The 22,652-nt window shown below is 53.8% G+C and overlaps 1 protein-coding gene across 2 annotated transcripts in view; it reads right to left on the bottom strand.

Moving 5' to 3' along the window:
• The window catches only part of NECTIN1 (nectin cell adhesion molecule 1), a 92,460-nt gene extending 71,387 nt beyond the window's left edge, over positions 1-21,073 (bottom strand). For both annotated transcript variants that reach the window (XM_062014060.1, XM_062014061.1), the window contains exon 1: positions 20,460-21,073. In XM_062014060.1, the coding sequence (XP_061870044.1) occupies positions 20,460-20,541 (82 nt within the window). In that variant the 5' untranslated portion in view covers positions 20,542-21,073. The remainder of the gene's footprint in view (positions 1-20,459) is intronic.
• Between the last annotated feature and the right edge of the window lie 1,579 nt (positions 21,074-22,652).

Genomic DNA, 22,652 nt, shown 5'->3' with positions numbered 1-22,652 from the left:
AATCGCTTGCTGGCAAAAACACAGGCAGAAAAATGAGAGGTTAGTTGCCCAAAAATACATGTTCAGACTGGGAATAAGAGCAGGAACATGGCAAGAGGCCTATTTATAATCACAGTCTCCTGCTCAAAGCGTTCCCTGCCTGTGCACTGAGAGGCAGGATCACCTGTGCAGATGCTGGGCTACACCGAAATCACTTTGAGGAACCAGAGACGAAACGACCCTCAAGGTCGGCGGCAACTGATGGCCATATTCTGGCCACAGAGGATAAAAACGCAACAACAAAAGACAGCAGCCCTTCCCTGCCCCCTTCCCCACTCTCTGCAGATGCCTGTCTGCCGTCTAATCCTCCCGGATAGCCAGGCTTTAGCCAAGCCTCCCCGGCCCCGGGCAGCGCTGTCAGCCCGCGGCGGGGGGCAGGCAGCGAGGTGGCGGCCCCGGGCGTGCAGGGGGAGGGGGCGGCTCGGCCGCTGCTCCTGCAGTGAGCAGGAACAAAGCGATGGGGCCAGGAATTCAGAGCAACCAACAGCATTTCTATGCTAATGAGAGTTCCGAGTCAGATCTTGCCGCCTGTGGCAAATTGGGAGTGAAAATCCAGGGCTGAAAGGATGCAACTTTTACGTCCGGTGAGCGTCGCTGGGCTCCAACACCAATCCTTCTCCCCCGGTTTATTTTTAATTGACTAAGCCGGACTACACGTTCATTCCTTCCAAAATGGAACAGCTGTTGAAACTGAAAATCAGCATCATGAAGTGCAGACGTGGGTATTTTGCGGTGTTCACTTCTTAGCACTCCAAACCTCAGCAGCCTGCTCAGAACAAAGGACGCCTTGGTAGAGCGTTAACCCCATCCTGCAACCCCTTGCGCCTGTGCAGAAAGGACTGCGGGCTGGATCCTGCACTGAGCCTCACCTGCACACTGAGGGATGTGGCAGTGCAAGGTGAGGCTGGAAAAGATCTGTCCCATGGTCCTGGCAGGGAGTGTTTTCATCAACAGGGTCACAACCAAGGTCTCTATCCTTTGCGTAACTGTCCTCCGACAGGCCAGTGCACAAAGCCAGCACCCCCAGAAACAAGACCTGACAAGGCACTGGTCCCTGGAGGTGGACTGCTGCACTCCATGACCTAATGCAATCGCTGGGTTTTAGCAGGCATCATGTTCTGATCATCAGGCAACAGAGCTGACATGCTGGTGCTTGGTCCTTCTGACAAATAAACCGTGCCCTCCCACACGATGAAAAACACCAGCTGGCTAAGTCTTGGCCATCCCACTGCTTAGGCTCAAGGGATAATAATCCAGAGACCTGGCACTGCAAAATAAACTGGAGAACCCCATGGCTCGCCAAATTCCTACAGCAAGCTGAAGTCAACATGGAAATGCTGCAAATGGGAGCAAGTGGGATTCAACCTTGGAGCTGTGCTCTGCAGAGGGCCAGGATCCATCAAGCATGGATTGAGCTCTCTGCTAGCACAGTGCTGTGGGGTCTGGCAGGGGACACTCAGATCTCCCTGGAAAGAGACCATGTACTTTGAGGTGAAGAGGGGAAAGGGCTGGTGAGTGGTATCCTGCCTCCAGTACACCAGCAGGTTCAGGCCTTGGAACAAGGAGCGTTCCCAGGGTTACAGCTGCCACCTTCCAGTATGGCAACAGCCTCCTCAAAGTCCTGTGTGCCTCTGGTGCCTGAAGGAGTCAGAAGGAGAAAAGTAGAGCAATGCTCCAGGTTTCACGCAGTCCGACTGTAGATCCCTGCGGCAGGGGTTGCTAATGGGAGAATCAAAGCTCAAGCTTGCTCCTTTAGGAGTCTGCAGCAGGGTTGCTACACTAACAGCAGCAAAGGGCCTGGATCCCCAATACCAACAAAGCCAGAGGGAAGACCTCCTAAGAAAGCTAAATCCTGTAGCAGGAAGGATATTCCTCTTGGCTCCTACCTGCACCCTGGGGAACAGAATCCAACCATGTGAACAGACCCTAAGAAGGAAGAAGAGAAAGGGGAGGAGATGCAGATAACACTTTTTTCTATGAATAATATGTCACAACAGGGGCATACTGGGTGCCAGGCAGTTCACATGCTTTGGCATTTATTAGGGTGGGTTTCTGGGAGCTGAGGTGTTTAGAAAACCTGTTGCTGACCACTGTGTTATAATCTTAAAATAATTGATTAATTAAAAGCTGACCCTGAGCTTTTTTGAAACTCTGGCCCTATCTGCCTAGCTCTCAAAATAGAAAAAAGCTATTTTTATGTTTTGCCAACCAGACAAATCCAGCTTCAGACCTCTGATTAAATATTAACTACTTTGCACAGACCACAAGCAAGATCCACAGCTATTTATTGCTCCAAAGGCAGCTGCAGCAAGAAACAAAACAAAACAAACAAAACCAGCCAGGAATGAATGGTGTCATCCACATCAACAAGTTTCCCTTGTGTGTTTGAGTCAGCTTGAAGCCAGGAGGCATTTAAGAGCACGTTTCACTGGGCTCAGCGCGCAGGGCCCCGGCTCTCTGAGGCCCACATGCCTCCCGGCACCCACCGCTCCTCTCTGCTCTGCATGAGCAAAGCCACCACAGCCCCAGTCCACAGGCCAATGACGTCAGTGGTCTTCACTTTGGAGCTCACTACAAAACCTCTGTGATGCCTGCAGAGCTAATAGCACCTCAGGAGGGGAAAGCGGTGACTGCCTGACTTTACATAGCCCAGTTTGGGACTGGCAGAGACCTGACAATAACATTTAGAGAGACAGAAGGAGGTGAGCATGTGCCAGAGGCGCAGACCCCATGGTGGGGCTGTTGCTCTGAGGCCATCCGCGTGAGCCTGCAGCTGCAGAGGTCAGCGAGGCTGCCCTTGCTGCAATGTTTGGCCTTATGCAGTGACAGCCAGGGCACAAGTGTAGGATGCCAGTGGGAACCAAGGTCCTGTCCTGTGTGGTGAGGCCCTCATGCTGCTGCCTCTCCTTCGGTCTCCTCCGCTGCCCTCCTCGCTGTGCATCTGCTCAGGCAGGTATTGGCAGCCTAAAGGCAAGCGGAGGTGAGACAGCCTGCAGCACTGCCTGGCCTTTGTCCCCTTAAGAGCCAAGGTAGCCTTAACACCCCTTGTATTCCCCATGCCTGTCTTTGCAGGCCTTTCCCCAGGCTTCCTAACATCATTTGGTGCCCTGGAGCAGGAGGACAGAAGGTGATTGTTCCTCATCTTATTTCTAATTATTATTGGAAATAAAAAAGCAGCTGTGCTCCTGTTTGGGCCCTGAGCCAGCTCTGGCATATTCCCCCCTGCCTGATTTCAGACACATATGCTCAGGTTTCTGATGCACAGAGATCAAATAACCCATCACTCAGGGTAAGATATTATCCCCTATTATCAATTCCATGCAAACAGCTCTCGTCTTCCTCAGATTAAAAGCCAATTAAAGCACCTTGCTTTTCAAGGGGGGAGGAGGCTGAGAGGAGTTTTTGGTGGGATTCCTGTTGGTCTCTGGCAAGGAAGCGATATCCCTCGTGTTATCGATGAGTTCTTTTCGAATCACATTGATTTTGCTCAGAACCATTTGGGACTCATGTCTCCAGAGAAAAAGAGAAATACAGAGAAGACAACAACAAAATCTCAACAACCCATATCTTAAAACAGAGAAAGGAAGACATTTTACTTGCTGGAGGATCATCTGTGTTTGCTTAAGTCAGCAATTGGTGTTTTGGGTTTCAAAGCTTTCTCAGGGCAAGACAGTCTTACTCTCAAGGTGAAGAGCGAGCTCATAAATCTGGGAGAAGCTTCAAGACCAGAATATGCTGATTCCCCACTGCAGGGAGGGCAGAGCCAACAGGAGAAGGGCATTTGCTCTGCAAACAAGAAGCAGGATGAGGGCTTGTAAATCGCTAGTCACGAGGGAACAGGTGACATTCAGCCCTGCTGCACTCAGATCTGGGATACAAGGGGAAGAGAAAGGTGACTTTAAGCCAGCTCTGCACTCAAAAGGGCCACATGAGCTCCTGGTTTCTCCCCTCAGCTCCCACAACAGGTCAGTGAAGCCTGATCAGTCTGATACTCCCATTTCCCACAGCTCTCACTGGGAAAGCAAGACTTATCGTCAAGGCAGCAGTCTCGGCCCTGGCCTCAAATGCCTCCTATTATCTTACTGGGAGCAGACACGTCCAGAGACATGTCCAGTGCAGGGGTAAAGCCAGAGATGAGACAATTTCGCAGCTGGGACTGCAGCCAGCACAGCAGGACTCTAACACAAGGGTATACAGGGAGGGTGTACAGCAGTAACTCGCTGCATCGATCCCATTTCCCTAGGTTTAGTAGAAACAAACAAAAAAGCCTCATCATCAAAAACCCCAGACTGCCTTTCCAGCAAGTATTGTACCCAAAAGGAGCTCTGTGTTTAGGCTTCCCCCAGCTTGCTACTGTTTTTACTGCTGTCTGTCGAGCCTCTGCCTCTGCCAGGGCCCCCCTTACCATCAGTTTGCAACCAAAGGCTTGGCCTCACAGCTCCTGCCTGCCACAGCCCTGCCACAGGTGCAGCCTTCTAGTGAGTCTGCAGCAAGCTGAAGGGATATTGAGTTCTTTGAGGGAGGGTGTTGAACACATTCACCGCTTCAGCAGGCCGGCAGATGACCTCCTGCAGTCCTTTGCAACCTGAATTAACTTCTTTTTCCATCAGGATGCTAAACTAGCACAAAAACATGTCTGTCTGTCTGTCAATCTGTCACTTTGCATTCTTTCCATTTTTATTTGTCACACATTAGCCCAGATCTCATTGTCTAGGAGCAGATATTGTTTCTTCTCTTGCTTTTGTTCTTAAAGCCATTTCCACTTGAAATACGCTGACACACAGGCAGACACAGGCCTACCTACACAAATGGCAGGACACCATTTTCACCAGGCTTACTCTCTGTTCCAGGCTTATGTAGTGAGAGAGACTGAGAGTAACTTGGTCTGACAAGTGACTCCTTGCATTAAAGCCAATAGCCAAACTGCCACAGCCTCCTCTTGATTGTACACATGGAGAGGGAGAGAGCAGCTTCTGTGCCTGGCCTGGGCTCTGCTGGTGCAGAGGCAGAGCAGGAGGCCAAGTTGTGTCTGCACTGCCAGCAGCAGATCTCAGCTCGTTTGCCAGTCCACACTTGCCCACCACTCAACATGTTCCCATGCAACCACAGGTTTTGCATTGGGAGAGGAGGGGCCCGACCACCGCCCATCAAGCAGGAGCCCAAAACCTTGCAGCCATTGTCTGGGCTGAGCATGAGCACAAACCAACCCTCCTGCACGTCCTTGTGCTCAGCATGGCACAGGTGACTTCAGCCTGGGCTACTGCTGGAGTGAGACCCACCAGCCCAGACAGAAAGTGGAGAAGAGATACAGCTGGGGGGCTTCTGCCCCAGTCATTAATGGCACACGTGCCAACAATGGGTGCCAGATGGGAGCAGTACCAGGCTGGGGCCAAGACAAAGACAGAGCCCAGTGCCCATGGGGGGCATGGCAGCCTCTCCTTGCAGCACCCAGCAGGCCCCCAGCAGGAGACCCAAACTGGAGGAAAAGGAAGGGAAAAGGGGGCGAGCAAGAGGATCCCAGGGACAGGATGGCTATGGCAGGCATGAGGAGGAAGGAAAGGACACAGCCTCTGCCGCAGGATCCTCCCTCTCCCCTTCATTTCCACCCAGGAAAGAAAAGGCAGACTTTTCCCTGCCTGGATTTTTCTCCCAGAGTCCCCTGCCCTTGCTGGTGAAACCCCATCTCAAGCCACCCCATCACCATGGCAACGGGCCGACAGGAGCAGATGGGCCTGGCCAGACAAATCCCCCTTCAGTCACTCTCCTGGGGACAGGGACGCTCCCCCCTCGTGCTCCTCTCCCTCGTCCTCGTCCTCATAGGCTTGGTGGCACCTCAGAGTGGCCCCACTGGAGGGAGGGACCTGCTCTCCTCCCACGGGGCATGAACCCTCCGAGACCCACCATCCCTGACCTAGACTTCCCTGGCTATGGAAAGAGCCTGGTTTTCTCAGACATCTGGAGCATCTCCCTACCTGCCTTTAGCAAACCTCATGAAACAAGGATGGCACCACAGGTGGGTGCAGGGGACAGACCTTTTTATCGGTGAAGCAGAGGGCACCGGGCTCGGCTGGCACAGCCTTGCTGGGTCTCCCAGACGGATTCATCTGAGCAGACCGGAGATGAGGACCAGGATGGGTGAAGATAAAACTCAGCCGCTAATCTCCCCGGGGATTAACTGTCAAGCCTGCCCACGTGAGGCCGTGGTGTGGGGCTTTGGAGCAGACAAACAACATCTGAGCCCTCCTGGAGATACCCATGACTCTGGAGTATTTGGGAGAAGCAGCCAGGCATGCCCCAGGCACCTGGAGAGAAGAGTGTGTTTCTTGGGGGCACAGACCTCTCCTCTCCTCATCTGCAGAGTGAACTGCAAACCCAACACAGCTTGGTGTGCTCAGCCCTGTGCCTGGTTGCATTTTGGGGGAGAGAAGCAAGTGAGAAACTACACTTCAAAGCATAAGCTTTGAAAGCTGTCTGGACCTGCAAAGGGGAAGGACTCTCTGTGGGCAAACATAGACTAAAGAGGCCAAGGAACACCGTTGCAAGAAAGGAAAAAGAAGTGGCTTTTCCTGCAGGAACCCCAGCTCCCAGCACAGGCTGTGTCAACTGCTCAGGCCCATCTTGTCCTCAAAAACACAAAGCAACGCTCAGTCTGCAGAGCCAGTTTTGGAGCTGTTACCACTATGATCACACCTTCCTTAGCTCCAGACAAGGTCAGTCTCTCTGGATCACGGCTGAGTTTTGAAGCACTGTCCCCAAATCCACAGGGGCCACGCAGCTCCTTTTCTTGTCCCACCTGGGAAGGAGTGTCTTTTGGGGCTGAAGGGCCCAGGAGGCTGGGGTCAGAAAGCAGGTGGTTGCAGGGTGAGAGATAAGTGTGTTGGGAGGCTGCGTGGAGCACTGTGGGGAGCTAAACCCCCTCCTGCCTCACTCCAATGCGCCAAGCTGCTCCCTGTGCCGTGGCCCTGGCATGCTCACAGGGATCCTGGCCTCGGGCCCCAGCCTGGCCCAACCGGCTCCCAGCCCACACCCGTGAGAAGAGCAGAGCCAGAGCCAGTCCTGCCTCTCAGGTGTGGCCCTTCGCCTCCGGGCTCCCGCCCGGCGAGAGCGCTGGTGCCAGCTTGGATGTGGCCACTGTTGGTGGTGAGAGAAGGGGAGCAGGAGCTGCTGGGCAGCAACACGCTGCCAGGGAGGTCTGTGCCAGGGCAGCGGCCGTGGGAGGCTGCAGAGCCTCCTGGTACAGAGGGGGTTGTCAGCAGCACCCCTTTTCTGAGCTTCCTCTCCTCCACTGGGGGTTCCCAGAGTTTCTGGCTGCTGGTGGCTGGGTTCAGCCCGTTCTTCCCCAGCCTGACAAGCCCTGGAAACCCACATCTTTTCTCTGCAGAACAGGTTGGGTGCAGGAGCTGCCATGCCCGCTTCCCACACGCCAGCACAGCCCAGCCTGCCCCACACCCTCCCCCTGCCCCAATAGCCCATCTGTTTGGTTGGTTTTTTTCCTCTGCTCTCTTTCCCAGATCAAAGCTGCCTCCTCTCCCTGTATTACAAACATTATTCAGCTACTAGATAAGAAGTTCTCCAGCAGCTCTTTATTAATCCCACTGGAGGCAGCTGGAAGGCAGGAGAGAAAGGGCTCAGCGTAGCCAGGACAGAGACTAATGTTCCACGAAACACCTTGGCAAAAGAGGCACATCTTTTCCCCAGAAATCTCTTGGGAAGCCTGAGTAATAATTAACAATTATCGAACTTTAAACCCTCCATCTCTCTCTCTGCCCTGAAGAATTCATACAACTTGAAACAGTCCCTGCCTGGTTTGCTGGGGCACACCGGGGCAGGAGGGATAAGGAGAGCGATGCAGGCAGACTCCAGGCAGGCAGGAGCCAGCTGCTGAGCCTGTTCCTTCCTTGCTGCAGTGTCCCAGCTCCAAGCTTCCAGGGAGCTTGCATATGAACCTCTTTTCCCTCCTTCAATGCATCTTGCCAGCTCCTCTGGCCACAGGAGAAAAGGTCTTGTTGTGGTACACATCTTCCCTGGGAAATTTCCCCCAGCTTTGGAATACCATAGACTCTTGCATATGGCTAAAATCGTTAATCTGCCCAGGAGATAGACTAGAAAGCTTTTATAGCATAAAGACACTTGTTTAAATCCATCTGCTGTCTGAGGCAACTATAATCAGTACCATGTGATGGCTCACACGTGAAACAAATTGGATGGCTCATAAGGCCCGGGTTTGCATTGCTACCTGCCCCCTCTTATGAAAGGACCACAGAGTTTTTTGAAATGCTTGTTCCTGCAAGAGGCAGAGTATTTCTGTTTTCTGCATCCTACAATGGGGCAACTCAGGTGTTGTGAAACTTGCTCCTGTCACCTGTCCCGCCCTGTGCGTGGTCCAGCAAGGAGACAGGCTGTGGGTAGGAGCTGCCCCGGGCTGGCAGGACAGCAGGGGTGGAGGGCTGTCCAGCCTACACCTCTCACCAACCTGCAGCCTGCCCACAGAGTGACTAGAAAGCAGAAGTGACCCAAACGAAAAAACAGTGGAGTGAGAAATCAAGAGGTGTTTGAATGAAACCAGGCAGGGAAGCCCATGGACCACATTCACCAGCTCCCATGGTTTCAACCCACACATCACACGCTCAGAGCAGTGAGAAACTGAGTCCAGTGTTTGCACTGACAGAATCTTTGTGCATCTGTGCAAAACAATTTCTTGTCTTCTAAAATCCCTGGGCAAGAAGCTGTCGGCTCTTGGCTGCTATGACAAAATAATGGGGAGTCAACTTTCCCTGTGCCTCACAAATGGTCTCCTGCCATTTATAGAGTAACGTTGGTGAGAGCAGTTGTGCAAGGTGCCCTGCAGACACGAGGCAAGACGAACAGAGGAGAGAGGGACTGCTACCACTGTCAGCTTTTGACAAGGGAATGCACACAGAGGTGAAGTGAGCTAGCCAAGGATATTCCAGGGAGCTTGTGGCAAAGCCAGGAAATGATGCCAGCCCTTCTGAGCTCAGCCTGTCTTTGCCATCACCTCCAGGCCATTCTTTCCCTTTAAGTAAAAGCTGAATCATGCCTGGTAGAAGGCAGTGTAGGGCAGCAGATATTCCCATTTCCAGTGAGGTGCTGTAAGGTACTCTGCAGTATGGCATGTAAGGCATGGCAGCAACTGGGATGGCAAGAATACAAATATATATATATATACCTAGGAAGAATGCATTTAGCCTTTTATTTCCAAAGTGAGTTTAGAGCCAGTGAAAGGTCTCAGATCAATACCAGCAAAACTGCAAATTGGAGTCCTCCCCTTAGGCACAGAAAGGGTACAGCTGAGACAGCATCTGCACAAACAGCCTGCCCACAGCCTCTGCCAGCGTGCCTCAGCTCCGACCTTGAGGAGTTGCCTTGAAGTGCAAGAGGGAAACTCTCCTTTCCTCCTTCCTCCCTCCTTCCATGCAGCCCTGGGCTTTTGTTCCCCAGCACAGACATAACTGCTGGTTTATCTTATTTGGCTACATTCTGTCCAGAGAAGAAACTAAGTCTTGACCAACTCATTCCATATGCACATGGAGAAGATGTGCTTCATCATGTAGGTAGTAAAAAAGTCTTAAGGTGTTCAAGGGGATTTTGCAGCAGAGATTTTGAGGCAAATCCAGCCTTAGAGAGAGCTTAGCTACCAGGCTGGCTCTGGCATTTCAGGTGGCAAGATGCAGTTGCCTGTTCATGTGCTCCATTATAAACAGGCTTTTCTTCTCTCTTTCCCCACAGCTGTACATGTGCTTGGCCCCATGCCCCAGGGACCTTTGAAACTGCGTGATAGCTTCTCCCCATACAAAGTTTGGATCAATACAGCTGTCAGACTTTGGCCACATTACCCCTGCTAACTGGAATTACAATAGGCAGACTGCAGCTTTCACTCCATCTCTCTGTTGCTTGTCATAATGTAATCAAAATCTCTCTCGCTCTCTCTTTATCATGGAGCATGACGGGAGCAGAGGCGCTGGCAACCACGCGGCCTCCAGAGACTACAGATTCCTGGGGATCATACTGGGAAGCTTTGCCACAGGGGGTGGAAAAAGAGCCCTTGACCTCTGAAACTCTCCAGCCTGCCTTTGGCCAAGCAGGTTAACGGGAGAGGCAGCCTCAGCCCCCACGCTGGGCAGAGCAAGGGGATGGAGATGGGATGGAGGGATGCTGGCGGATCAGGTGCTGCGAGGAGGTGCAGTCAGGCAAAGACCAGAGGCAGCCACAGCTTGATCATGGAGCTGGACACTGGCAGAGCCCAAACACGCCTGGTCATGCCAAGGAAGGAGTTTCCCTCCTCAGCCAAGTGCAGGAGCACGGGGAGGGTGCCTCCTCCTCACTGCCTCCTGACACCCCCGGCTCCTGCCTCTCCAGCAGTGCTCAACCGTCCCCATGGAAAGTGGTTTCCACCAGCTGACAGACAAAAGTGAGCAGAGCATCAGAGGATAACCAAAGTACCAGCTTGGCATCAGCACGGGACATTGACAGGACTCGCATGGCTGGGCAGGAATGAGCCAAAGCTTCATGCTTGCATTGAAAGCTGCCTGCTTCTTGCTTCAGCAAAGCTGAAACAGCATCTAAAGGCTTCAGCTAGGTCAGGATTCCTGCCACGTGAGGTTCTGTGCAGCCTGCCCCAGCGAGCTCCCTGCCACGCCGCCTCACAGCCCCCTGCCCGCGTCTGCTCGCTGCTACGGGCAGCAGCCCTGGCAGCACGAGGCCCCACACGTCCTGCTCACATTGGCTCTGAGGGCTCGGCCAATTTACAGAGCAGGGGTGATACATAGCAGGCAATAGATACAGCATCTGTGATTTGTTGATCATTATCAACCGGCAGTAGTGCAGGGCTGAATTACCCAGCCGAGGGAAGGATCGGCTGCCCAGACCCACTCAGCTCCCCAGAGACTGGCCATAAACTAAACCTAAATAATGAGAGTGCTTGGGCAGAGATGCAGCCTCTGAGTATTCTTAGGCTCACGCAAATAAAGGAAATAAATTCTTGGAAGGTGCCAGGCTGGATGGGGCAGAGGGAGGCTCATTTTCCACATCACTTGAGAGCAGCCGTTATAAATCTCACTGGAAGATGCACCTCCCCAGGCTAGCGATATTTTTAAACTCCGAGAGTTAGGGGAGAGAAACAACATGCTTCAGTATTTACACCACAGGCAAAAAGGGTATTTAAAAATCAGGGTACATTTTTGAAAGTCTGTTCCTGCCATGCCAAGAAAGAAGGAAAGAGTTTTCTTTCTGTACTGTGATAACTGGAAATATTAGCCCCAGAGAAGTCATTCCTACTAGCATCCTTCTGTTGTAAGCTGAGAAATCAAGCTCCCAGAAGGACTGGGCAGGGAGTCAGGGGTTAAAGGTTCTGTCACTGGCAAATTGCTAGTTCAGTTCCCAGTTGAATCCCTTTGCATCACGAGGGGTGACTTCTGCACTTCCCCTGCTTACTTGCTGTCTGGGATAATGTCCCACAGGAGATGAGATGACACAGCATGAGAGCAGCAGGCTGGTTTGCTGGGCCAGGAGCCCGAGCACATCACCAGACACAGCGGGGATGGGACACCAGGGCACAGGGACCTGCTCGTGGATGTCAGCTGAAGGACCTGGCCCTGGAGGTAGAGCCAGGGCAGAGCCTCACGTGGTGCTTTGCCCATGGAGCAAAGCAAGGTCACCTGAGCGCTGGGGGCAGGGAAATCCTTGCCCAGGCTTGGACAGGAGTGCCAGGCCAGTTGTCCTTCCTGATGCTTTAGTGTTCCTTCAGCTGGTTAGTGTTTCCTTCCCTGTGCAGGGTAGGGAGTAGGGGGGGGCTCTTTGTTTTTGGCACTCATCTAAGGAACAGTGTCCGTGGCTGAGTGATCAGAGCCGACTGGTAACAGCTTGAAGGACACGGCAACAGGAGGTGTAACAGTGTGAGAGTTCTTGACCTTGCTTTTGGCAGGGCTGTCCTGGAGGGTGCAAAGATAAGCTGCCAGAACACTGCCTTCCTCTGCAACTATTGCAGCTTTCCTCCTGCCAAACTCAGCCCTGCTCCTAATTTCCTCCCAGATCCTTGGGCACATTTCCCCTTTACAATCTGTGCTCTGTGCCAGCTTCTCCCTCTCCATCCCTCCCACCCTTTACCAAAACTGCCCTCATCTTCCCAACAGGATCCTGTTCAGCTTGTAGCAAAGAGATACATGAGCACACCCATTAGGCATCAGAGCATCAAGCAAATCCCCAAACAGGCCACCTCTAATGAGCTGTAACCATTCCCTCTGCAGGGAGATCCCAATAAGCCCTCCCTCTCTTTCCCTGGGTTCTTGCTGAATCCAAGCACGAGTTTGGCAAACTCAGCCCCATCACTTGCAAAAGTACCTTTGTAAAACTTGCCCCCCAGTAGAGAAACAATGCAAGCCCAGGGTGAGGGGAGCAGTGGCAGCAGGCAGCTGTGCCTACACAGGGACACACAGCAGGACAGAGGTGGCACACTGAAGAGAAAAGCAAAAAGCCTTTCCTAAAGCCTTTTGTGAGACACCATGTGCTGTACCAGCACGACCCAAGCACAGCATTTGGCTTTGGAGTCGTGACAATGGCTGTCCTGTAGATTTGGATCCTGGGCTGGTCTGAGACTATACTTTCCTCAGCACCTACCTCCTAGGTCACTCACCTCTTGGCACACAAAAATGAACTCATGTTTCCTGAGTGACATGTACAGAACTGCAGTGTGTCCAGCTGTGGGGTGCAGTGCACAAACTAACAGCACCCAGCAGTGCTGCCTGTAGAGCCAAGAGGGGTCCTGTATCCAATGGAAACCGTGGCAGCTGATATGAATTACAGCATGGCAAAGATGCTGCTGTGCAACACATCCCCGGTCCCAAATGACCATAAATGGGCACAGCCTTGGTTCTCCTCAGCACCCAGAAGATCCCCCTTCCTGCAGCTCAGTTCCTAGCCACCAGGCCAGTGCAGTTGGCAAAGGGAAGAGCGTGAACATACCAGTAATGAATGGTTTGTGCAGTTGTCTCCGCTGTACACCACCAAATCACTAGCTGCTGCCTTCTGTTCCAGCCCTTAAAACAACATTGCTTCTCAAATGACAGGGGCCTTGGCTCAATGAGTAAGGTGCAACCTCTTTGTGTACTTACAGCTCCTAAGCCAACTTTGATTATCCATTCTTAACATTTCCTCTGGTTTTGGCATCCCCAGGCTAGGAAGGCCATCAACACAACTGCTCTGGTGGGAAAGTGACTCTGGGCTTGCCTACTAGGGTCTCAGTGCTGATTATCTAGCCCAGGACTGATGGGCATTTAGTCTGTGGTGCAGTGGCTGTAGCTGGGCTGTTGCACACCGGGACAGGCTCTTTATTTCTAGTCCTGGCCCTGTGGCAGGGTGGGGAGATAATTCAAGGCAGGGGGAACCTCTGTCACAGCCACAGGTTTGGGTGAGGGGTGAGTTATGACTCTGCTGTGCTGATAACTCACCCAGCCCTGCGCTCTGAGCTCAGCTAGCTCCTTTGTTTGGGCTGCTCAAGGATGGGGCAGGGTTTGTTCCTCCCTTGCTGCTCTCCCCTGCCCTGAGTGCCACAGTGCTTCGCACAGGCAGCATAACCAGCATGGATCAAGCTGCTCTACACAGAAACCTGGAGAAGGCAGTGACAGAAATCCCCACCTTTCTCCTGAACTATCCAGCTTTCTGCATGTGTGCATTAGACTCTCCCCTAGGTCTGTGATTTCTCCCTGTCATGGACTGTTTGTGACCCTTGGCTTTGCCAGGACACTCAGAGAAACAGCCTTTAATTATAGGCCTCTGCTGGAGCTCTTGAGTCCCACCAGCCTCTCCTACACATTAGCATTAGACCCCCAGTCCGTGGCCAGCACTCCGCCCCCAGACAGTTCCCTCAGGCTGTCTTTTCTAGGGACACTGAAAATGGGCAGCAAAAAGCTTCTCAAGCACTATCCCTCTCAGTCCAAAGGATCTCTTGCCAAGGGGTAAGAAATGAAACTTGATTTTACCAGGTGTGGGATCTTCAGTGCAGAAAGTAAACACCTGCAAGGGTCAAAGCTGAAACCCAGTGTCCCCTGGCTCTGCATGGTGTGGCTACAGACCCTCCTCTGCAGCAGCCTGTGCTGATGCTATGTCTTTAGCCTCAGACAGAGAACAAGGCTGGTTTTGCTCTCAGGTGCAGTGGGGCACTCTGCTCCAGCTCCCTGGTCTCATGCACAGACAGGCTTTTGTGCTGGGAGCCGCTGTCACCTGTCAGCAGCGTGGGCACGCTGGATGGCAGCCACTGGCTGCGAGCTGCATGGGCCCTCTGTCACTCCTGGCTGTGCCTCCAGATGCCTCGCAGGGGGAGGAATGAATCTTCCATGGGAAAGCAAAAATAGACTCTAAATGAGCCTGACTACAGGGTTTTCCCAGGTAGAGAGAGAAGCGCTGAGATGAGAGGTGGAGGCAGAGTCCTCTTGACTAACCAGGCTTGGGAGCACCTGCTGTCTCATAACCAGGTGGTCCATCTGCTATCTGCCGCTGCTTCAAGGCACTGATGTGATTTGCAGGTCCTTCTGTAGCAGCCTTGTGTGGTCAGGAGCAGATGGAGGCACTTCACTATGTCCTGTAGTTAGAAAGGCAAACAGGCTGGGATAGGGAGCAGAAAACCCCACCCCTGTGTTTTCTCTTTCAGGGAAGAGTCACATGGATCCTGCCTCTCCTTAAGCCCTTGCCCCCTGCCCACTTGTAGGTCAAACGAAGATGGAGAGCAGTGCTGTGAACCAATTTCCAAGTGGACTGGCTGAGAGCCAGGGAGGGCAGCCCTGGGGCAGATCAAGGGAGAGGGGCAGCGCTGGGTAGATAGTGCTTAGAAAGGCTTTCCTCCTGCATCACACCAAATAATGTCAAAGGAAGATTATAAACCTGCAGGGACAGCTTCGTTGTGGGGGAACGGGGAAGGAACGGTTCATCAAACTGAGTCAGTTCCTCCTATCCATCCCCACCACCCCACAGAGATGCCAAAGGGACGAGAAACTGCCAGCCAGATTCCCTCAGGCCCAGGCCACTGCAGGCCTGTGCCATGCAGGGCACAAGCAGCATGGAACCCCCTTTCCTCCTGGGCTGGGCAAACAGCAAGGGACTGAAGCTCCCCCTCATGCCCAGCAGCTGCTGCTCATCTGCCTTGGGACTGCTGCAGAGGCGAGAGCTGCCGCAGCTTTCATGATGCCAGCCTGCAGGCACAGCTGCATCAGCCCCAGAGACGGGTACAAACAGCCAACGGCCAGCAAAGCTTCCTCGGGTGCCCACGGAGGCAAGGACACACTGAAATGAGAGGATGGGGCATATAAAATACCACAGAGCCAGGAGGGTAGCCCTTGAACATGGCAACTTTTGCTTCCCCTTTGCATGTGTGACAGAGGCAAGGTTGGAAATGCAGAGCTGGAAAGCTGGCATGGTGGCACAGTGGAAGAGCAGGAAGGTGCCTGTCTGGCTGCCACAGGATGACCCTGGCTGACTGAGGGGATACAGTCCTTTCTCCCATGGATTGTACTTCTGTATCTGAACAGCTAGGGCAGAAGTTTCTCTTCTGCTATGGAGCCAAGGGGTTCCCCTTGAAAACCAAGCTGGGAGTTTACACACATGTGCACTGGGATGGTATGTGCATCAATCTAGCCTGGACTCCACCTCTACTGGGAAGAGAACTGTAAGGCTAGAAGAGTACTCGTGCCTCAGCAACAGCCAGGAGGAAAGCACAGGGATGTATCATGAGGTTTCATTCCTTAGTTAAACAAATTTTCACCTGAATCAATAATCTGGGTTAGGAAACCCTCACTGCACAGTTCCAAATTCTCTGTGCTGGGATGGCTGTGCTCTGGTAATTAACACAATAGGTGTCTCCAATGCAAACTGGGTCCCAGCTCCTGTGGCTGCCGGCACCAACTCTCCCTGCATCAGAGCTGCCCTGATTTAATCTGACGTATTTGAAAAAGCAAGCAGATCTCTAGGGGCTGCTCAGACTGGAGTACTTTTGTCCCTCTCTCATTTGCTTCTGCTTTTTGCACTGATGTGTCTTGATGGCCTGTGGAAAGGACGGAGTGGGAGCCATTGTGACCTCCAGCAATGATGTTGCAAGACATGAACCTTTTCTCAAAGGCCCAGAGGATTGTGGCCATCCATCTGAGGACTCAGCAGCTCACCCCTGCAGTATCCAAAACGCCTTTTTCCCCTGGTGCTGCCCCACCACCTCCCTGCGTGCCTGCTTGCTGGCACTGCTGTGTAACTCCCCAGACCACTGGAAGTTAGAAAAAGCCTTCCCCTGGCTAGTGGAGACCACTCACTGCTCCCTCCCCACCATATGATGGGCTGTCTCCAGCCTTAGCTGCTCTTGCAGAGGGCAGGGGATGCTGGTGGAAAGGCAGGCCTGGGAAGCAGGTCACAACAACCGGCTCTTCTGGTTCCTTTCGTGATTCAGCTGAGGTGTGAGCGCTGCCCAAAGGATCCTTCTGGTGCCTCCTTGTAAACTTGGCTTTGTGGCTGGTACAGCTGCAGCCCAGGGGAGGGGCGATGCGAGGAGAAACGTGCCAGGCTCTGCCAGCATCCGCATCTCGTCAGCCACCACCGAACTGCGAGCGCTTGCCTCGCTCGTCTCCTTGCAAATGGATCCCTGTGCACTGGGCTGCGAGCTCGTGCCTCATTAACGCTGCCGGTTCAGGGAGCAAACAGCATTAACCACGGCTGTCCCCTGGCTCTGGCCACGGGGCAGACTCCCTTCTGCTCTTGGGCTGAACCGGCTCTCAACACAGCCTGTCGCCTCGCCCACACTGACACGGACAGGCTCATCAGTTCGCTCCCGGGGAAAACTCGACAGGTTGGTTCCACCACAACAAGCAACGTTTAATGAGAAAATATCAGCAAAAGACGCGCTTTTGCTTCCTGAAATAGCCTCATGGTTCTGAAGTTTGGGAGGCCAGAGGTGGAGGAAAGACAAAAATAACAACTCAAGCTAAAAGCTGAATAAAACCGGCAACTTTGTGTCTTTTGGAAGGTGTTTTGGGATACTAAAGCAGCTCTGCAGAGCACAAGGTGGACCAAACCCTTCAGTGACACACTCTGACCATTCCCAGGACTCCGGAGAGCTGTGAGACCTCCAAAAAAGGAACCCTCCCTCCAACCACGGCCAACTTTGACCTAAGGACTTCAGGTCACTACAGCTCACTCAATGTCCCCTTCAACCGCTCTGGTGGAAAAACCCTGTGTTGAAGCTTCAGGCACCTCTGCAGCTCTCCCTTGCTGAGGAACGCAAAGCACTCTGCAGAGAAAGGCCCCTCTCGAAGCCCGAGGGGTAGCCCAGTGGTAGCAGACAGGAGTTTGTCCCCAGATAGGAGGAAGCATTCAGAAACTGAGGCCCAGATCTGCAGATGCAGGACCAAGCACAAGATGAATGCCTCTGCTCTGCATGGTTGCATCTCAAGCTGTACCGAGTTTCACGGCGGGGATAAACAGACAGATTGTTAAGACTTGTAAGGCATAAATTTAACTGCAAGTGTTGCTAACCTCTGAAGATCAGCCACCAAGGGTGTCTCCTCCCCAGTACCCTGTGGCTTTTCAGTAAGCCCCGTTCATATCAATACCCTGAAGCCCTAACACAGCAGCCTGAGCTGATCCCTGGTTAATGGCTCCAAATGGAGAGGCAGGCAGATTGGCATGGAAGGAACCCTGAATCCAATCCGTTCTGGATGATTGAGTCGGTCACACTAAAGACAATTTGTAAAGCAGGTTTTTCTAAGGAACTCCTTACAGCTTCTGCAGCATGGAACTTTGATTTCCTTATCAGAGAAAAAAAAAAGCTAACATTGTCAGAAGGGAGGTGGTATCCGAGGTTGGGAACAAAATGAAGCTGCATTGGCCAGATGAGCATGAAATATCTTCCAGAAAGCAGGTGGTGTCTCCTGCTCCCTCTCATCCTTCGTGGGCACTCGGTACCCAACCACATTTTCCAACAAAGTCCACAGCTGTTATTTCACTTGTTACAGAGGACCTTAAATTCCTGTCTTCCCTTTTCCTTGATAAGCAAGCTTGTCTGCATTCAAAGCTTACATATGGCTTGTTATATATATACCCTCAGCTGATTTTGGCACAATGCATCACGAACTTGAGGAACTGCCTGCCTCAGCACGGCATTCAGACCCGTGGGTTAGGAAGGACTGCCAGCCTGCCGTGGCTTTGCGCAGCACCTAGCACAGCATTGTGCTGGTCCTTCCCTGCAGCTCTGGGGTGCATCCACAGCACAAATCAGCACACAACCAAATGAAACAAATGAATAAATACATAACCCAGGTTGGGTCACTCCTGCAAATGTGGTGCATCCACTGCTAAACTGGTCCAGACGGGAGTCTCGCCCACACAAACTGCAGGATACTGAGTGATCAGGGATGGGGTTGGGAGGGATTATCTTCCTGGAGCACCACAGAGCTGGCCAGAGCCTTTGCTTGGCAAGGCACCTCTAGGTGCACCACTGGCTTATCCTGGCAGAGCTGTCAGCAGGACAGTTCAAGACAAACTACCAGCCTACTGCAGAGTGGCAGGAGATGAGATTGCCTGAGTGCTGGCAGCAAAGCCTCGAGAAAGCCAAAAATAGGAGAAGTGAGGGGAATAAAGTCTGTCTTGTCAGGATAAGGTGAGATGCCAGGCTGCCCCATGGTCACTGCCTGTGTGTCTCCTTGGTGAAAGCAATTCCTAGAGGGACCAGGGGGGCATAAAAGCTCTCTGGTTTCCCCAACACAGTCACCACAGCATTACTCCATCTCCAGTGCCTTTCCCAGGGGCCCGGGGAGGATTTCCTGCATGAGGCTGCCCGGTGGAGGGTTAAGGAGGGAAGATCTGGTGAAGAATGGCAAAGTAAGTTCTGAAACTTCTTGTCAGGAGCCAGAGCTCAGTCAGGCACCTGCCTGGAAGCACAGAGGAGTGCAGGGAGCCAGAGGCTGTCCCTTCCATTGCCTCTTTTTGCAATGCACAGCAGATGCTTTTGTCCTAGGAGTACAGAAGTATAGCCAGACCTGGTTTATTATTGTACTGTCAACTTTTTCCATCTCACAGTCTCCCTGATTTCTGGACCACCACTCCCTCCCATTTCACGTCTGTTGTGATCGATTTTAGCTGGACCATCCAGTCGTTGGGCTCTCCCATGCCCTTCCTGGACGTTACCATTTCTGTCTTTGCAAGCACCAGGAAAACCTGGGCCCTGGCATTTGCTCTGATGGACAGTCCTTTGGCCCAGACCTTGCTAACTGTGGCCACATCTCAGAGTCACAGCCCAGCCAGCCTGGCTGCTCTTCTAGGATGCTGCTCCAGCCCAATGAGAGGAGCAGAGGCAATTCCACCCTGCCCTCACTGCAACTTCAGCTGCAGTTCCCACTCCTGCAGGCACAGGCTGCCTCTTACCCCTGCAGAAGGCTGGATACTGAGCTGGGGGAGACGCATGTGCCCGCTGCCACTCACTCCCTCCCCAGCCCCGGGAGCACAGCCTCCAAAACGCAAACATCGGCTCTATTTGCATTTCTCAGTTCATTCACAAGCGCTGTAAACCCAAACTACTGCTTCCTCTTCCACATCTCCCAACAGTCGACTTTGGAAAGCCCTCCAGGATGGCAGTAACCCATTCTGCACTGGAGCAGAATAAAAGAGTCCCCCCCAGGGCACTTTGCAAAGTGGGTCACTCTCCCTCTTAAAAGAGCTGTGCCCAAGCCCAGGGCAGGACCTGGTGTGGTGACACACCGTCGGGGTGGGTCGGAAGAGCAGGAGAGGCGTCGACACAGGTCTTTGACCATCTCCTTTCCAGGGATGGATCTGAACCAAAGCGATGGATCAGATGCCATCAGGCACCCAAGTGCAAAATCACTGAAAGGAAGGTCTGAAACCTGGGAGCAGTCCAGCCTCTCCGCATAAGCGCCTGTGGGAAGCGTGTGCGTTGAAGGGAGTGGGGATTTTGGGGACGAAACCTCCCACCTCTCCTTCCGAAACATCTGTGCTCATTACCCAGCCTTGTGGCTCCCTTTCCCGGGAAGCCTGGCTGCTATGCCTCGCTAGACGTTGCTCGATCCAAAAAGCAAACAAACCGCCTCAGCTCCCAGGACTCGGGAGCCCAACGCCTGCAGCTGCTTCCAAAACAAACGACCGTGTTGTTCCTCTGCAAAGCCAGAGATGAAATCGGCCCCGACTCTCTCCCACCCTCCCTCAAATGCTCCCACACCTGCTCCAGATCCGGGCGCACACCCCAAAAAAGCCGACCCCATCCTTCCCCGCGGCTCCGCAGCGCTTCCCGCACCCGTCTCCCCCGCCAGCATCCCGCAGCCGCACTCGGGGGCTGCCTCGACCCCCGCAGCGCCCCGGCAGAGCCCACCGCCTCCTTAGGGGGAGAAACGGGGGGTGTAGTGTCCGATAGCGGCTCTCACCTGGGAGGAGCGCGGCCGCCAGGATGCAAACTCCGATAGTCCAGCAAGATGCACGGCAACTTGTCTGCAGCCGTGAAGCCATGAGAGTTCCTTATGAGAAATGGGCAGGGGTCGGTGTGGCAGCGTCGCTCGCCCCCAGCCCTTCCCGCCCCTGCCGATGTTCAGGTCTGCTTAGGAAAAATATAAAAACGAAGAAAAAACTCCAGATGTAGGTGCGGGAGGACAAAGAGGTGGCGCGCCCGGGAGGCAAGCGGGCGGGAGGGCGGGAGGCCGGAGGAGAGCCGCGCACATCCGCGGGGCCCAGGGGCTCGGTGGGGCGCGGGGCCCCTCTCCGCGGGCGCCGGGGCAGCAGCGGGTGTCCTCCTGCGGGAGCAAGCACGTCCGCGGAGCCGGGCGAGCGGCAGGGAGGGAGGGAAGGAGGGGGGAAAAAAACCGGAATCACAAAAAAAGAAACCCCAAAAACCGCAAGGCGCGGAGGAAAAGCGAATAAAGAGAAGCGAGGGAGAGCCGGCAGCGGGGCTGCTGGTGCCGGCGCTCCGGCGGCGGGGCTCGGCAGCCCCCGCCCGCTGCCCACCCTGCGCTCTCCGGGCGCCGGCGGCGTTTCTCGGGCGGCGCTGCTCAGGCGGCGCGCGGGCTGCGACGCTCCATGGCCGGGCGCGGGGCGCGGGGCGCGGGGCGGGGGGCGCGGGGCGCGGGGCCGGGCCGGCGCGGGGCGGGGGGGCGCGCACTGCCCGGGCTGCCAGGCGCGGCCGCCCGCTCGCTCCTCGCACGCACACGCAGACACTCCCGAGCGGGGCGGCGGCGCGCGCCCTCCCGCGTGATGTCAGCGCCGGGCGGAAGGAGGGCGCAGCGTTAACCCTTTCCCCGCCGCCGCTGTCGCTGTCGCCGCCGGAGGGGATCGCCGCGTCCCGGGGACGCGCCGGGCTGCGGGGCCGCCGGCCTCGGCTTGCGGGCGGGGGCGGCCGGGGCTCTGACGCTTGCCTGTTCTCCCCTCGCCTCTTCTCCCCTCCAGCTGGCTGCTGTTGGCAGCTGCCTTTTGTCTGGCGTGCTGGCGGGGACCCGCTCGGAGCCCAGGGCTCCTGAGATGCTCTTCGGCTGTGCCCCAGCACCCAGCTTTGGGGGGCTCGGGGCTTGTCTTTCGAATTCCCTTTACGGGTGGTGGAGCGCCTGGGCCAGGGCTGCTGCAGTGACAGCAGTCTATCGACCCGGCCATCGGTACATACAGAAATGCCTTACATAAACGGCGTGTGAAGCAGACGTAGCTAGCATATGGAATCTAGATTTGCACTCGTAAATGTTTTGGGTGCAGATCCTAAGTAATATACGGCGTTTTCTTCGGGCGTTACTGAAAGAAGGAGCCGGTTCTGGACACGCTCTGCATGTGCTGATGATAAGAGAGGGGATTCAGGGTGGCACAAGGGCTGGTGCACTGGGAGACGGAGGCACGGGTTTGCCGTGCTTTGTAACAGCTCTTATTATGTGGACACAGACACAGGCTTTGTGGCTCTTTCACTAAGGAGGTATTTAGCCTGCTAGTGCCAGCTCCTGAGCTGCTCTGGCCTCCACAAGGATGCTGAACCCCAAACAAAGATGTGAACAACAATGACAACATCCAACAACAAAGTCATGTTGATTTCAAGCTCCATTAGAACAATACAGGAACAAATCAATGCCTGGCAAGCAGAAAAGGAGAGAATCAGTGGGGAAGGATACCACACATAGTGGAAAAGGGAAGAGGGGGCAGCCAGCAGCTATAAAAAGATACCTCTAAGGACCCCTTCAGCAGTCTCCTCCTCCTTTTAATTCCTTTAGAAGTTAATTCCTGTTCAAGGGAAGGATGGGCAGCTCTGTAACAAAGCGGATTAGCCAGATACAAGGTTTGCTCCAAAATAACAAAAGTTATTACGTAGTAATGAGGTTTAGTTAATAGATTCACAGACTTGAAGGCCACTGGGATTCCTCTGGACATCCTGCTTGTGGAACAGAGGCTGATGAACTTAGCCCGATGATTTCTGCCTCCTGTAAAGCTGCAGAGCTTAGGAGTGCAGCCTCCTGTCCTTGCAAGGACAACAGGCAAGCACTGGAGAGCTCCTGGCATCCTTGCAACAGTTGTTTCAGCGGTTGATTTTCCCATCCTTGGAGTGTTTATCTGGCTAGTTTCACCTTTAATCCATAAAATCTCATTATTTCTTT

Source organism: Colius striatus, chromosome 23 (assembly GCF_028858725.1).
Source record: "Colius striatus isolate bColStr4 chromosome 23, bColStr4.1.hap1, whole genome shotgun sequence".
NCBI lineage: Eukaryota > Metazoa > Chordata > Aves > Coliiformes > Coliidae > Colius > Colius striatus.
This window is presented reverse-complemented; position numbering and strand designations above follow the sequence as displayed.